At 37.1% G+C, this 17,605-nt stretch overlaps 1 protein-coding gene and 1 long non-coding RNA gene across 2 annotated transcripts in view; one reads left to right on the top strand and one right to left on the bottom strand.

The window, feature by feature from the left end:
- The window catches only part of LOC135119089 (uncharacterized), a 68,262-nt gene that overhangs the window by 20,512 nt on the left and 30,145 nt on the right, over positions 1-17,605 (bottom strand). The window lies entirely within an intron of this gene.
- LOC110382763 (wee1-like protein kinase) lies at positions 688-17,604 on the top strand. Its single transcript, XM_064042661.1, has 11 exons — positions 688-1,070; positions 10,016-10,125; positions 10,644-10,787; positions 11,841-11,929; positions 12,544-12,761; positions 13,263-13,409; positions 13,987-14,129; positions 14,776-14,901; positions 15,370-15,497; positions 16,078-16,244; positions 17,214-17,604. The coding sequence occupies exons 1-11, from the start codon at positions 823-825 to the stop codon at positions 17,389-17,391; spliced, it is 1,698 nt and encodes a 565-aa protein (XP_063898731.1). The 5' UTR covers positions 688-822; the 3' UTR covers positions 17,392-17,604.

The raw sequence follows: 17,605 nt of genomic DNA, 5'->3' as shown, positions 1-17,605 counted from the left end.
GGGTGGATTTTATGGATTACCTTTATGTATTTTATGAAATAAAGGGTCGTCGTTATTGTAGGATAGAAACTTTTGAGAATTGTGTGATGAGAATAGCGGTAAATCCGTTTGTTATATTCAGCTACAAAGCAGCGTTTCGTTGTTTCAGCCGAAAGACTTATGCTACGTACGTACGTACGTATGCTTAACGTACTTACACTATTGATATGAACGAATACACCTGAAGAAGTTATATCAACATCCTGATGAAGCTAAATATGTAGTATTCTGCAAAAACGAAAAAGTTAAGCGCGTTGAAATAAGTACAGCCAGATGCCAGATCACTTATATTCATCTAGTTTTTTTATGGGATGAAAGTTTTTTTCCCATAATGCATTCATCATCATCATCATCATCAGCCTATAGCAGTCCACTGCTGGACATAGGCCTCTCCAAGTGCTCTCCATAATGCATTGCTGCCGTAAAATAAAACCCAAAAATCTGAAAGAGAAGCTTTTGTGCGAGCACAATATTATACCACTTTATTTAATTTGAACTCATATTTTATTTAATAAAAAATGAACGCTTCCATAACTCCTCCAATCATGCGCGACGAAGCTACTTCGTTATTTAAAAAAAATAACTCCAGCCAATAGAATTTGAGTATTCAACTCACCGGTCAAATGAATTGCTGTGATTGGCTGAGCAATTGAACAGGTGCTATGCGTCATCCGCCATAACGTTGTTAGTGCGTGAAAGTGAGATCGTTTTGTGAATTGTTAAAGAAAATAGTGATTATATTGTGATATTTTTGTTGTAAAAGTGTTTAATGTGTTAACGAAGATGACCGAGTGGTACAGAATGAAGACAGGCTTCATTAACAAGCACGATTCATCGGAATTGTCCGCTGAAACTTCGTGTGAAATGTCAGACTCTTTCAATATATTTTCGGACAATTTGAGTCCGATTCCATCGTCAATAGTACCGAGGAAATTGGATTTTAGTAGCTTGGATGACGACGACGGCATGAGGGATGCATTGCCGGCTCCAGTTTCACACAGCCCTCCGTATAAAAGAGTTAGGGCTCTCAGGTATGTAACTAGTCCTTAACATCTAATTTCTAGAGAAAATCACCACGCTATGTGGTTTTTGAGTCGTTTCGAGGCCCCATAACGGCTTTGGTCACGTATTTATGTCGAAAATAACTAAACTTTCACTTTTTCGTTTAACATTGAGAGTAAATGTCATATTAATTATGCAATTTGTATGGTAATTAGGATTTTATGTCGAATCGAATGTTCTACTCAGAGTTTTGACTGTTTCGAATCCGATATAAGTTACTTTTTGTTATTGTAAACATAGAAAAATATGTGTTTTGGCATTTCTAATTCAATAAAACTTATTATATCAAGCTTTCTCCTTAATTATTATTATTACTCATATGTTATGTTACTTTTAATCAACTATTGTGAGAATCAAATTTACAAAATCAAATATTAGACATAAAATCTCTTTGTTTACTGTACAAAAGAGTACTACTACAACTATGTAAAAAGATATTCAATTAACCCCTTTCATAAAACTTCAATAACTATAACTTTCTTCAATATTCTTAGTATATCGTAGACGTAGGGTAGTTATGCAAAAAAACACACCTATTTGATCTTAACTAGCTTCTGCCAGCGGTTTCACCTGTTTGCCAAAAGAACTATGATCTATACCTAGATAAAAAAGTAGCCTATATCTTATTCACAGTTTCTTTCCAGCAAAAACACATAGGAAGTGGTGAAGGGTGGGCGTTTTGGGGGCTGTCTTTTGTTTTTGATGTTCGAAAAGTGCTGATTTATCAGCCTAATTCAATAAAGGTTTTTTGAGTTTTATACTGATGTATAAGCTATATTACTGGCAAGTTTTATCAAACTCCTTCGCATAGTTTTTGTGTGAAACTGTAATAAACATACATGCATTCAGTAGGATCATGTTTTTATTAGTTTTTCAGTCTATTGGTCACTATTTCAAGGTTACATAAATATTATGTAAATGATGTAATTTAAATAAGTATAAAGTAAACTTGTTTGCTTTATCAGTAAGCTAATTAATTTTTCCAATTAAAAACATTCTCAAGTATATAGTGTAAGTTTCCATTTTAGTGGGATGTTAACTAAAAGTAAACAATCTTAATCTTCTTCCTCCAGCCCTGTCCCCAATATTGTTTGTGGTTGGCGCAATATGTCATCCTCTTCCATTGTCCCCTGTCACTCGTCATACTGACACTCACTCCCTTCCTATTCATGTCATCTTTCAGGCAATCCATCCATTTTTTCTTAGGTTAACAATCTTGATATGACTTTTTATTTCAAAATTTAATTAAAAAATAAAGTGTGAGTAAAACTACATAAAAATAACACTTACATATATGTGTAAATATGAAATTGGACTGTGAATAAAACCTTTAAAACATGGCATAAGAATTTGGACTGTAAAAACTTGAAAATATAGCAAAAAGTTTTCAAACAAAATTAAAAATTAAAAAAATCTTTACCACTATGAAAATCATCATCTGCCTAGCCTTTCTCTGATACAAGAACAAACATAGACATGTACCAACAGGTCTGAAAAGCCATAAATTTCATAATTTACAGGTTGGTCTGAAAAACCCCTCAAAATTTCATCATTTACAGGTTTTTACCTGAATTCAAGCAAGTTTCTTTAAAAGGTACAGGTTCGAACAAGTCCCATATTTGTGTCCCCTTCAAGAATTGGACAATGGCTATTATTAGTATCAGGAAGTATTTCCTGTCTCTATCAGACCCTATGTAATAGAGTAGGACAGAAATATAAGTATAGTTGAAGATTTTTCTAGTAATTTCTATGTAATAGGTACCTATTATGCTGTTTGAGTAGGCACATAATTAAAAATAAATAATGTTGATATGAGTTTTTATGTAAAAACCCTTTTTAATTGTTAAATTTACCTAAAAATCAATGTAAATAAATACAAAAATGCTAATTACTCAGTTGAACCATTATTTTAAACAGTAGTTTATTTGTTTAGTCCAAAAGTCCTGTCAAGATTTTTTACAAATACAGTATGGATTTTTTTATTCATTGTCATGGAAAGTTAACCAAAATAATAATCATTCTTGTTATAACTAATTTACATACACCAAGAATTGGGAGTTCTAATAAATAGTATGAAAAGATTTTTTGTTTTGCATTTGAAAAAATATTCTGCATTATTAAGTAATCTTTTTTTATACTCAAATGGTATACTACCATTAAAATTTCTATATTTTTTTATTCAAACTCAAATGGGACCATAAATATTCCTAGAAAGTTCTTCCCAATACTAGATTGGACATGTAGAAACATGTTAGTCTATGTCACCCTTCTCTATACATAGATGACCTCATTCGTAACTCGTCTAACTGGTTTTAGCACAAATACTGTTATTTTGCTCAGGCATATCAATCAACTATCCTATGTCTTTCTCCCGGGTCTAAGATACCTGCCCTCTTATTTTCAACTTAATCTTTCAAGCCATTCGTGCGTGATGGAGGACCAATGAAGATAGGGATTCATTAGAGATTTATAAGTATACAATTACTTGAAACTTTCGTATTTTTCATAATTGTTATTTTCAACAAAATATTCTGCAGTACTAAGGAAACTTCTTTTATACTCAAACTAGCTTCCGCCCGCAACTTCGCCCGCGTAGAGTTCGGTTATATCGCGCTTCCAAGAGAATTCTTTAAAAGTCTGTCTCGGATGAAAACTATCCTATGTTCTTTCTCAAGGTCAACTCTATCTCTGTACCAAATTTTATTAAAATCAGTTCAGTGGTTTACTCTTGAAAGCGTAACAGGCAGACGGAGTTACTTTCGCATTTATAATATTAAGTAGGGATGGCATGAAAATGGGTATGATTTAAGCTGTCACCAATTTAATTCATTTTGTGTTTCTTAAATAATAGGGTTTGCCCTCAAAATAGTAGATTTGTCACCAAAATGTATCACCAAACAATATAAAATCAATTCCACAATAAATTACCGAAAATCATGGAGATATGGGGTCAAGTAACAAATAAATGGTTTTGTATGTATTATAATAGGTTTGTCCTAATAGTATTTAAGCAAACTAATTTAAAGAGATCACCAATAAATCATATATTATATCACTATAAAATTTCATGAAGGTCTAAAAATGTAGGGTGGTCGTCATCATCCTTTCAACCAAAAGAGTCTACTACTTAACTGGCCATGTGCCTCTCCCAAGGGTCTTAATTTCCACAGGTAGTATAAATATATTTAAATTAAATATCTAGCTGAATAGTAAATAAAACACTTAATTAAAGTCAAAATAATCAATATTTATTGTTAAAAATAACAATCACTAAATAATCAGCGCTGGTTTGGATTTTGAAGGGCTACAACCTACAACCCATTCGTTGAGGCCCGAAAGCGCACCAATTTGTCTCCCTTCCCTTCCTCTTCCCTTTGAACATATTTTCATAAAAATTATAAACTGATGCATTAAATTGGTAACGAATACATTATTTTAATAACTGAACGAAATAAAATGTAACTACTGTATTGGTGACAAAATAACAAATAAAAAGGAGTCGCAGTCAGGGATCGATTAATCGATTTATTTGGTGACAGATCTACCATTTTGAGCACCAAGCTATTATTTAAGTAATAAAACTATTATTATAAGAACGAAGTTTATATTCATGTAAGGCACTACAATTTTATTGGTAATCCATCTCATATTTTACACATTATATTAACAATAATTTGGTAATTCATACCTGGGAACACTCTTTGTTTATCTGAGAACGAAAATATTTCGTGGCGATAGATCTATTTATTAGGTGATACAACTTGATGACAAATATAAATTTTGGTGACAAAAAATATAGTTCCCCATGAAAATTCCTAGTTTTTATAGTTAGTTATCGTCATAATAATATCTTAGAAAGTTTTGGACATGTAGAAACATGCTTGTCTATGTCACCCTTCTCTATACATAGATGACCTCATTCCGAACCCGTCTAACCGGTTTTAGCACAAATACTGTTATTTTTGCCTGCGTTGTAGAGCAAAAAAAATCCTTGTGTCATTTGTGGTGAAATATTGTTAATATTAATAAGGGTTTTTGGTGAAAGGAATATTTTAATTGTTATTCCACTTGTAATTGGGTAGTTTTCAAAAATAGATCTATTATATATTTTATTGTTTTGATGGAAGTATTTGCATTTTTTTTATAATAATTTAAGCAAATACGTGTACAATAAAAATAAATCTGTGGTCAAAGGACCAAATAATAGTAACTACCTTTCTAACCAACTTTGAATATTCAAATAAATGTTAAGAATCATACCTATTTCTAAAGGTTTCATTGACTAGAATAGTACCAAAAGCAAATCGTTCTATTAGGCTGAATATATCCAGATTTGATTTCAAAATCTACCAGAAAATTCAAGTTAATACATGTTCATGATAAGCTATAGCAGTGGCGCCTCATTCATCCGGCCGTTTATTAAAATAACCACCAGCCACGTGCTTTTAAATTATGTAATCATATGACTATAAAAATTACGGCATTATTTTCTTATATGTTAAAAGCTTTGTAACAGTATCATATTAAAATGAAATACAAAATAAATAATGGTGTACAACTGAATTTTTGTCATGTTGGTTAAAGCACCAGCCTCTCAAGTATGACGGTATGGGTTGAATTCCAAGTCGGACATGTAACAATGTAACTTTCCAAAGTTATACTTTTTTTTATGAGAAATCATCAAATGACCCCTCCGGCTGTGGTTGCAGCGTGAGGGAGTGTCAGACTTTTACTGACTAAAACCCATCATGTTCCTTCTTAAGCCCTTTATGTACCAGCGCCGCGGTAACTCGCGCGAACAATCCTTCAGCCTTCTATGTTATAATACCCATGTACTTTTTAAGTCTCTCTTGGACACCAATAACTGAGTAAAGGTGAAAAAAAACTTTCTATCTATACTAAAATCAAAACAATGACCGTATCTATTATTCCCTAAAATAGTATTATTATTGTCAACTAGCTGGTGCCCGCGACTTCGTCTGCGCAGGTTTAGTATTTCGAACAATATGTTTACAAATTGTAGCCTATGTGTTATTCTGATGTATAAGCTATATTATTGTAAAGTTTCATTAAAATCCATTCAGTAGTTTTTGCGTGAAAGAGTAACAAACATCCATACATCCATACATACAAACTTTCGCGTTTATAATATTAGTAGGATATTAGTAGGATAGTAGGATGTGTGACCAGTTACACGTGACCAATTTTAATGGTTCACTGCATTGGTAAGCTCCTGACGCTACTAAATGCATAGTAATGACCTTTTTTGTATACGTATTATAGGACGTGATTTGACTATCGTGACACTAGTTTACGTTGTTTTTTTTAGGGTTCCGTGTTCAAAGGAAAAAACGGGACAAAGTTGCTAAGTCTGTCATTAGACTGTATCTCATGAGTCGTCATATCTAGTAGACATTTTCACAGATAATGTGTTATTGTCGCGGCTATAACAAAAAATATTGATTATATAATTGACACAATGACATAAAATTACCTAGCTACCTAGTGTTTTCCCGACTGAACTAAAATAAATATTTTAGGAGATCCGCAATTATTTTTTTAATTTACATCTTTTTTTATGTAAAACACTGGTACTCATTTGCATCCGATTAGTCTAAGAACCGACCCCCATAAAGTTGGGAAAAGGCTACACAGATTACGAACCTATTGAGCAGCATACCATACCATACCATACCCTCAAAAACAAAAAAGTTGGTAAACACCCAATATACCTCCAGGAATCATAACAGTTATATATTTTATACCCCATGCGGGATATCCCATCGTATTTTGCACTATGGGATTTCCCAATACTATGAAAGGCCACGTGTCTATGTGATGGTATCTTAATGGCGTACGTGACTCTGCATTTTAGTCAAAAACAGCTGTCGTATTGGCGACTTGGGCACTCGCATACAATGACAATCATCATCTCCCGAGCCTTTCTCAACTATGTTGGGGTCGACTTCCAGTCTAACCGAATGCAGCTGAGTACCAGTGTTTTACAAGGAGCGATTGCCTATCTGACCTCCTCAGCCCAGTTGCCCGGGTAACCAAATAAAAGCTATATTATTGTCAAGTTTTATCAACGCCACACCTACAAAACATAATGGATAGGTATCAGAAAACAAAAATTCTGCGCAGTTGAATGACGAAACAACGCAGACAATGCGAATATGACCCTTATTTCTAAGAGTACTAGGTCTCAAATCCTTTATAAGTTCCCATAATTGGGGGCCATTTTCGTTTCAATATACGTAGGTAGGTGCTTTTTCTCAAGGATAAACCTACAGTTAGGAAATGCCTAAAGGGTAGTCGTTTTTTAAAGAAATACGACGTAGTTTTACGTGTAAGGGGAAGGGGTAATAATAATTAATTGTATGCGTGTTTTGCGATTTTTTATAATGCCAGTTGTATGTCAAGGATTTTTTGAATTCCTTACTGCGTCATATAAAGTATTTTGGTCTTTTTAAATTCCGGTACTTCTTGTATGTTTACTTCAGATCAAGATATCTTTACCTGCCGGGGTTGCGGGATTGTTCGCGCGAGTTACCTCGGCCCTGGTACATAAAAGGCCTACGACGTAACACGACGGGTTTTAGTCAGTAAAAGTCTGACACTCCCTCACCGCTGCTAACCCACAGCGGGAGGGGTCATTTGATGATTTTTGACCCCGTTAAAAAATAACTTTGGTCTGAAGTTGGTTAATATTATAAGCTCGTGGCCAAGTAACAGCCGTACAGGTCGATCTATCATAAGGTTAAGCAACGCTTGGCGCGGTCGCTCCGTGAATGAATGACCATCTTGTCATGACGAGTTCATCCATGTTTCGGAAGGCAAAATCAATTGGTGTGTCCTGGCTGTCATTTGAACATCTTTGGCAGTCGTTACGGGTAGTCGGAAGCTAGAAAGTCCGACACCAGTCTTATCAAAGGGTTGCACGGGTAACTGGGTTGAGGAGATCAGATAGGCAGTTGCTATATGTAAAATACTTGATACTCAGCTACATCTGGTTTGGAAGCCGACTTCTACGTTCTTAGGAAAAGGCTAGGCAGATGATGAATCAAAATATACCAACATTATTTACGTACGTATCTATTCTCCAAAATTCACCTTGAAGCTTACTCAAACGGATATTCTAACCAAAAAAACTTTGACAAAAGATACCTACCCTATTATGATTCACTCAAAGGAATTTCGTTGTAAAATCAGTTATAGTACTGTTATGTAAGAAAACATATGATGCGAACAGCTGACATCTGCCTTGTGTGTGAAAAAAATACGCCTACACCACATGTACTTGGAATTACAAGCGAATTTAGACTTTAAGTTAATGGTAAAAGGTGTATTTTGCAACGAATATAAATTTCGACTTTTCAATATATGTTCATGTTATGCGAAAGCGAATCTTAGAGTGATAGTTTTAGAGTTTATTTTTAAATATTTTTGGTAGAATTGTATGTACTGGTTTTTTGGCAAAAATTGGTCGTCTTCTTTTTTTTGGCGAAAAAATTGTGTTTGTAACGATTTTTTGGAACTTTCTTTGTCATTTTTGGTAGTGTTTTGGATTTTGGTCGTTACGGATTAAAAGTGACACGGAAGTGTGACGTATTTTTTAAACTATGAATCATAAAAATGTATAGTTACGTTTTATTTTTAACCGACTTCTCACAAAGGAGGAGGTCATCGTTACGCATGTTTTTATAGCGATCCCTTTACATGTACATACTACATCATAAAATGCATTCGACCTGAAGTATATCATTGTTATGGTTATTCAATTATGGAAGAGCGGTGTCTCCGAATACAGGCTGTCAATGCTTAACGGGAGACACAATCTCTTTTTTGTACAATCCTTTATGAACTAATATATTTTTCATTTTAATTTTTTTTTTTTCAAAATTTTGGGGAGACTGATCTCCATGCCTTTCATCAAAATCAAATTAACCGAGAAAGCGCAAAAAACAAATATCGTATCCGCGTGTAAATATTTACCACTTCACTGGCCATGATGCAGACACAATAGATAAATAATCGGTGTGTATCACATAAATATGACTTATGTCACAGGGAAGTTATTAAGACACCAAAATACGGACGAAAAATTTCTTATACACGTAAGTTACATTTACAAATCAATATCAAAAACCACCCCAAAATACACATAACCTGCCAAAAATTAACCCCTAAGAAAACTTGTTCAAAAACACCTGGACCAACTTGCATCTTCCAATAATAATACCTACAGGTATTCTTAGGGTAATAATAACTACAGGTATCGTTAGGGTCACCCCACACCTTAGTAAAATTGTAACAATAGGCACACACTTGCGTTTCTTTTTGTAAGACGAACACCTGAGATGTCTTGAGCAGTGAAGAAAGGAATAGGGTCCTAAAAGGTGTAGGTTTGATTCGATTTTGAGTTTTAAAACGGCTGGGTTTCAAGTTTTTGGGTTGTTACAGCTGTGTTTTTTTGGGTTTTAAATTGACGGGTATTAGTTTTGTAGGTTCGTGCTAATATTGTAATTGTGAATGTTTGTGTGTACGGATGTTTGAACTCACGATAAAAGTACCGAATGGATTTTAATGACACTTGGCAGTAATGTATGTAGCTTAGAGTAACATAATAGGCTATTTATCCGGGTGTGGGAAGTAATTTCCACGGGACACGAATGAAAGGTGCTAAACAGTATAATAATAATTTAATCAGCTTAGAATAAACACATAGGCTTTTAATCCAGGTGTGAAAAGCTCGCATGAAAAGCGCGAAACAGTATAAAAAGAACTTAAAATAAAAACAGGAAATAAGCTAAAAAAAAGTGAAAATGACCAAGATTTATTTCTCATAATACCTACTTACGTTATTTAACTTTTTACACAATTAATCATGTTTTATTTTCTACATTATTTCCAGATTATTCGACAGTCCCCACACGCCGAAGACCCTTCTAGAGAAGTGCTCGACGCCATCACACCATCCGCCGCGATCACGGCTATTTCCACCTAAATTAAATGCGCAGTCGGGTAAGTTGAAGAAAGAGGTATTTTTATATACTGCGTACTTGAAATTATGATTATTACATAAATCAGGATTGACAAAAAAAAAAAAAACAGTAATGCCATAAAAACTTTATTTTTTTAAGGTTCTGTATCCAAAGGATAAATGGGATCCTATTAGGCTATTCTAAGACTTCGTCTGACCGTCCGTCTTTCACCAGTCTCTCATGAACTGATGTTGATGATGATGTATTGTTGTTGCCGCTATAACGGAAAACTAGGTTAAAATAAATATTACAGGGGGCCTCCAAACACATTTTTAAGTTTATGTTCGTTTTATATACGGAACCTTTTGTGTGAAAATCAGACTCGCAGTCAGCCATTTTTCATCGTTAATAATTATGTACAAAACGTACATGCAAGACATTACGTCGTACTGGCCTCATCTTATAAACAGATTTCTTTGTAATATTTTCCATATCATCTACTTAACATTTTTTGCCATTATGATGATGATGATGACTAACTAACCTACTCCCCAACAGGCATGCCATCCGGATCCAGCCACCACTTGCACCCGCCGTCAGGAGACGAGGACAGTGCTCTCGGCAGCCTCCCCCCCGACGAGCTGGACGAGTCCAGGCTCACCAGGCGCCAGGTCGCCAATATCAACCCCTTCACGCCTGATGGTGAGTTCGTTTAGCTGACTCCTCAGGGTGCAGCCACCACTTGCACCCGCCGTCAGGAGACGAGGACAGTGCTCTCGGCAGCCTCCCCCCCGACGAGCTGGACGAGTCCAGGCTCACCAGGCGCCAGGTCGCCAATATCAACCCCTTCACGCCTGATGGTGAGTTCGTTTAGCTGACTCCTCAGGGTGCAGCCACCACTTGCACCCGCCGTCAGGAGACGAGGACAGTGCTCTCGGCAGCCTCCCCCCCGACGAGCTGGACGAGTCCAGGCTCACCAGGCGCCAGGTCGCCAATATCAACCCCTTCACGCCTGATGGTGAGTTCGTTTAGCTGACTCCTCAGGGTGCAGCCACCACTTGCACCCGCCGTCAGGAGACGAGGACAGTGCTCTCGGCAGCCTCCCCCCCGACGAGCTGGACGAGTCCAGGGTCACCAGGCGCCAGGTCGCCAATATCAACCCCTTCACGCCTGATGGTGAGTTCGTTTAGCTGACTCCTCAGGGTGCAGCCACCACTTGCACCCGCCGTCAGGAGACGAGGACAGTGCTCTCGGCAGCCTCCCCCCCGACGAGCTGGACGAGTCCAGGGTGACCAGGCGCCAGGTCGCCAATATCAACCCCTTCACGCCTGATGGTGAGTTCGTTTAGCTGACTCCTCAGGGTCCAGCCACCACTTGAGACAAGCACAGGGGCCTCGGCAGCTGTCATTGGGAACGGATCAAACATTCAAAGGTTTTTTTTTGCCTCAAGAGACCTGACAAATCGCATTTATGTGGCATTTTTATGTTCAGTTTCTAAATAAAAGCATTTAAAATTAATAATACTAAAAGAAATTGGTTTCCAGTTTAGACGAAGCCTATATATTTTTGAAATATCGTCGTAATTTCAGTTATTTATTTCTTTGAAATTATATAAAACATAGGTATAGGTTTCCTAAATTATTCATTAGAAATACCAACTATAATTGTTGTAAATAGTTCATAATTACTCCCAAATAAAGCCAAATATAACAACATATATAAAATATAAATATTAACCTTAATATTTGTCCGCAGGTCAAGCACTGAACAAGAAGAAGCGAGCGTTATCCAAAACACCGACATGGGGCGACGCAACCCCCGAACAGCCTGCCAAGCGACTTAGGGTAAGAAAAACATAAAAAAACATTTATTTAAAACAGGCTGAAAATAAGCAGTTTTGAAGGCCAAGTTTATAGAAGACAGTCCTCAAAACGCTCGTCCTTCACCGCTTCCTATATGTTTATATTTTAATTGAAAGTTAATGACTTCCAATTTCTAACACCATCCCGGCTGTTTGTCGGCCATGGTGGCTGTCGGTTGTTCTCTTTAAGGAGATCAGCCAACTGCGCAGGACATATTATAGTGCACGCACATTTGCTTGGACTGCGGTGCACTCACTATTCCTTCATCCTCATAGCGCGATGGGACGACAATCCGAAACCACCGGAGAGAGATCAGGCGCAGGACCGACATTTACGTGCTCTCTGGTGCACGGGAAACTTTTTACTCTATAATGTAGTTATCGGCACGAATTTTGAGCTCAGAGAAGTAATTTATTGGGTCCCTTTCGTGGTATGAAGTGAGGCGCGGAGGCGGGCTAAAGCGGTGATTGGCCCACAATGCATCCCGTCATAGCCGTCACTCGAGATTGGTTCTTTGCTAATAAATCACTTCTGCTTAGATGTAGGTCAGAGCTCAAGATTCGTGCCGATAACTATAAACTAATTTCTGTTCACAGGAATCAAACATATCCCGCTACAACATCGAGTTCATTGAACTCGGGGTGATCGGCCGCGGTGAGTTCGGGCGCGTGACTCGTTGCGTCAACAAGCTGGATGGCTGCGTGTACGCGCTCAAGCGGTCCCTGCGCCCAGTGGCCGGCTCGGCCGCCGAGCGGGCCGCCCTCACCGAGGTGTACGCGCATGCGGCGCTGGGGAAACATCCTCATGTTGTGAGGTGAGTCATGTGTTGTGAACAAGCGGTCCCTGCGCCCAGTGGCCATTTTAAAACCAAAATAATCCAAATCGGTCCAGCCATTCTCAAGTTTTATTCAGACAAACAACGGCAATTAATTTTTATATATCGGGTGTGTCGTACCCAATCACATTAAGTCCTATTCCTATCACATATAGTTATTGATATTCTATGGCGAATTGTAAGAAGATTAACCTAATCCATTCAGTGGTTAAGCCACAAGAGTCATTTTTCGTTTTCATAATTTACAACATCATGTGTAAAGCAGAGATAAAGATAGGAGTATCGAATGTTTTGATCAGTTGACAGCAGTATATTTACGTATTTAATTTAATGTGATTAGATATGACGCACCCGATATAACTGTTTTACAGCCTGCGTGAAAAGAAACAAACATACCGTTATCGTTGAAAATTAAATGGCGCAACTTACCCTAAGAAAATGTTTTCCACATCATATTCTAACTTAATCTTTCTTTCTTAGATACTACTCAGCATGGGCGGAAGATGATCACATGATAATACAGAACGAGTATTGTGATGGTGGCTCGCTGCAGCAGAAGATGGAGAGCGGACCACTTTCCGAACCCGAGCTGTTGTTACTGCTGGCTCATATCGCTGATGGATTAGCGTGAGTACTATTTGTAAATCAGTGGGGCCCACCAAGGCGAAGGCCTGCTGGGGCTGCGGGATTGTTCGCGCGAGTTACCGCGGCGCTGGTACATAAAGGGCTTAAGAAGGAACATGGTGGGTTTTAGTCAGTAAGAGTCTGACATTCCCTCACGCTGCACCCACAGCGGGAACCAGAAGTCTGACAACCGGCCTTGTAAAGGTGTATTGGGTTGCCCGTGTAGGGTTGAGGAGGTCAGATAGGCAGTCGTCAGCTCAGTTAGGCATCTGGTTAGACTGGAAGCTGACCCCAAGATAGTTGGGAAAAGGCTCAGCATATGATGAATTGTAACTTTTCTCTAAAATAAATAATAATAATGGCATCCAGGCCTATTGTTGGCCAAGACCGTTCTCTCTAATCATCTGCGCTGCGCAGGACATATAACAGTGCAGGCACATTAGCTTGGACTGCGGTGCACTCACTATTCCTTCACTCTCATAGCGAGATGGGACCACAATCTGACACCACCGTCCCATAGAAATATGAGAGTGACGGAAAACTGAAAATACTGATTGTAACCAACCATTTTCATCCACAGCTACATCCACTCGCTCCAACTAGTCCACATGGATGTGAAACCTGGTAATATCTTCATATGCAGCGGAGAAGGTCAGCCGTCCCATGATTCAGATGATGGTTATGATGATGAAGAGGTTCTGTACCATCATAAGTATAAGATTGGTGAGTGAAGTTTGTTTTAGTTTTCTTAAAAGAGGATTTAATGTTGGTGTAGTAGAAAATAAAGGGGTTTTGTGGTTATTAGGAAAAAAAATGGAATTAAGTTAACAAATTAATTATTTTTGTTGCAAGTTAGGATGTAAATAATATGTATTTTTTTATTTAAATAAAGAAAAAGAATAAGATTTTTAAATATTTAGAGGTAAATAAGAAGATAATTATTTTATTATACTATTCATTTTTTTATAAAAAAAAAAACTTTTTCTCTGTACAAAGTTTTTAACAGTTCAGGAAATACTTCACGCATCAGGATAAAAAAATTTGTTGTAATCTCCTCCAAATTTTTTATTTTGTTAACTTCGTCAATTTTGAAAAAATATTCGGCTAGATATAAAGTATGGATTTATTTTCGATATTTTAAACTCAAACGATTGTGTAATATAGCATCTAACTTAAAAAAACAATAACATTTTTCGCTTAGTTTATTTACAAGAAAATCATGAGTAAATATGAACAAGATAAGAATATTACAATAAACCAGTGTCCATATTCCTAGCACAGATTAATCAGTTTATTAATCATATAATATATATATTACTTTTTAAGATAAATAAATAATCACCACCATTAATCACCATCCCTCTCACAGGAGACCTAGGCCACGTGACATGCGTATCATCCCCATCAGTAGAAGAAGGTGATTGTCGCTACCTCCCCAAGGAAGTGCTACAGGAAGACCTGACGCAGCTCACGAAGGCAGATATATTTGCTTTTGGTAAGTTCTTAACTTAATTTATCTACAAAAAATGTTTCATAAAAAATATATGTTGTGTGTGTCATTCTGTTTTCAAAAAAGTTAAGTTCTATTTGATTAAGCATTCAACAAAAGATAAACTTTATAGAATTTTTTACGCAAATAAATAACAAGTAAATCAAGTACAGTCATTCTTGTTATTGTATATATATTCATTTTTAAGCCACATTTTATTTTTAAATATAAAGTCTTATCAAGATTGTTGAAAGTCAGTCTGACACTCCCGCTGTGTCTGTAGCATGAGAGATCATTTGATGATTCCCACCAAATGTAAAAACGTTTATCTTGACTAAAATGCCTATAGCCTTCCTCGATAAATGGGAAAGACATTTGTAATCCCTATACCTTAGATTAGCGCGTTCAAGTACACAAACATATTCTTTAGCCTCAAGTATAATATTTTTTCTAACTTATTTTTCCAATTTGCAGGTCTAACGCTATTCGAGGCGGGCGGTGGCGGTGCTTTGCCGAAAAACGGGCAACAATGGCACGACTACAGAGATGGCAAGCTGCCAGAGTTGCCCAACCTCTCTAGAGAGTTTAACCAGCTTTTGCGAGTGAGTATGATATTATTTTAGGGTTATGTTGGATACAGGATGTTGACGGCGATTTCTCATGTGTAATACTTCCCATGCAAGGATACATATACCTATAGCCTAGCTTTCTTTGATATACAGGATATGGGTTATCTAACAATAAACAAAAAAAAAAAACAAAATGGTCCATTAGTTGCTAAGGTTTTTGCGTTGAGACAAATAAAATCTCTTAACTTTATACTAAGTTTATGGATCCATACTTGCTTACCGAAGCCATTTATATTTGTTACAAACATACATAGTACATACTACAATTGTTGATTGTACCTTATAAATACATCTTCGTGTCAAAAATTGTGAAAAGATTAGTTCTTTTCACTATTTTAATGCTCAATAAAACCTCTTACAATGTATCTAAATCAAAATATAGTTATGTTGCAAGTAAATATAAATTCAAACACAAAATAAAAAATCTCTAAAAATGTATTATTTATTTCAACAACAATATTAGTTTATAAAAACCAGTTTTCCACTGTTTAAATTCAGTCCTACAAACATTATTTGTATAAAAATACCTAAAATTTTAATGTTATTCCCACAGAAAATGGTAGACCCCGATCCGTCCGTCCGTCCGTCAGCGGCCCGCCTCCGCCGACACCCGCTACTGCATCCCGCTGGCAACAAGACCAAGACACAACTGCGCAGGGAGCTGGCCGCCGCCAAGATGAAGAACGAACTCCTTGCTAGGAAGCTGCAGGAGGCTGCCAGGTGAGATCATCATCATCTCCCGAGCCTTGCCCAACTATGTTGGGGTCGGCTTCCAGTCTAACCGTATGCAGATCCGAGTACCAGTGTGCCTATCTGATCTCCTCAACCCAGTTGCCCGGGCAACCTGATACCTCTTGGTTAGACTGGTGTCAGACTTACTGGCTCCTGACTATCCGTAACGACTGCCAACGATGTTCAATGGCAGCTGAGACCTACAGTTTAACGTGCCATCCGAAACACAGTCATTGATGTCCAAGATATACTTAGAAAGTATAAACAGGCTTAGAAAAGGTGAGATAAACAGTCATTTACTATAACCCGCCCGCAACAAGACCAAGACATAACTGCGCAGGGAGCTGGCCGCCGCCAAGATGAAGAACGAACTCCTTGCTAGGAAGCTGCAGGAGGCTGCTAGGTGAGAATAACTTTAAAAAGAAAAAAATAATGGCATATAAAGTCGATTTTGGCCACGGCTGCGAGATCAGCCAGTTGAGCAGGACATGTTATAGAATATAGTCCATAAGCATTTGCTCCGATATCTGATGGGACGGCAATCCGACACGAACCGGAGAGATACAAATAGGATCGACATAAACGTGCTGTCTGATTCAATCACTATATTCCACATTCCGGGCTGCTTTGTGAAAGTTTCTAAAATCCGAGAATCTGAAAAACCGAGCACAGCTTTTACTTTTTAGCGTTACTTTCCATATTTATCACTGTATCCCTCCCTGCGGTTTCACCCGCATCCCGTAAAAATTACTTTATTTACCCGGATAAAGTATAACCTATGTTACCCATATACCCATGGATAGCGTAGCTTCCCAACAGTGTCATTTTTTCAAATCTGTTTAGTGGTTTCTGAACCTTTACAAACAAACAAAGGAGTTTCCTCTTTATTATATTAGTAAAGATATTTTTCCCCTTCACAGTATAATTAAAACTAACAATATCTATCCCTTGTTACAGATGCATAAAATCATTAACGCCGAATTTAGTAGCCAACCAGGAGTCAGCGAAATTTCGCACTCGATCCGCGAAAAGACTGCAAAAGCCTCGAGTCGACACCCACATAGCCGAAATGATACAATCAGTAACATCGCCCATTAGAATAGACAGGACTTTCAGAAGAACGAAAAAGGTATAACATATTTCACTAAAAAGTTTTTAGTTTTTTTCAAAAGTCGCCTCTATGGAGATTTTCTTAATCTATGTCCGTTTATGTCAAAGTGAGATGACGTTTTGACGGTAATGTCAAAATGTGATGACGTTTTGGCGGTAATGTCAAAATGGGTTTCGTGTGTTGTAAGCTTAAAAATGGACTAAGAAATATTCGTAATAATATAGAGCTACTTGCCCCT

Source organism: Helicoverpa armigera, chromosome 29 (genome assembly GCF_030705265.1).
Source record: "Helicoverpa armigera isolate CAAS_96S chromosome 29, ASM3070526v1, whole genome shotgun sequence".
Lineage (NCBI taxonomy): Eukaryota > Metazoa > Arthropoda > Insecta > Lepidoptera > Noctuidae > Helicoverpa > Helicoverpa armigera.
Note: the sequence above shows the minus strand (reverse complement) of the source record. Positions and strands in the feature narration are given on the sequence as shown.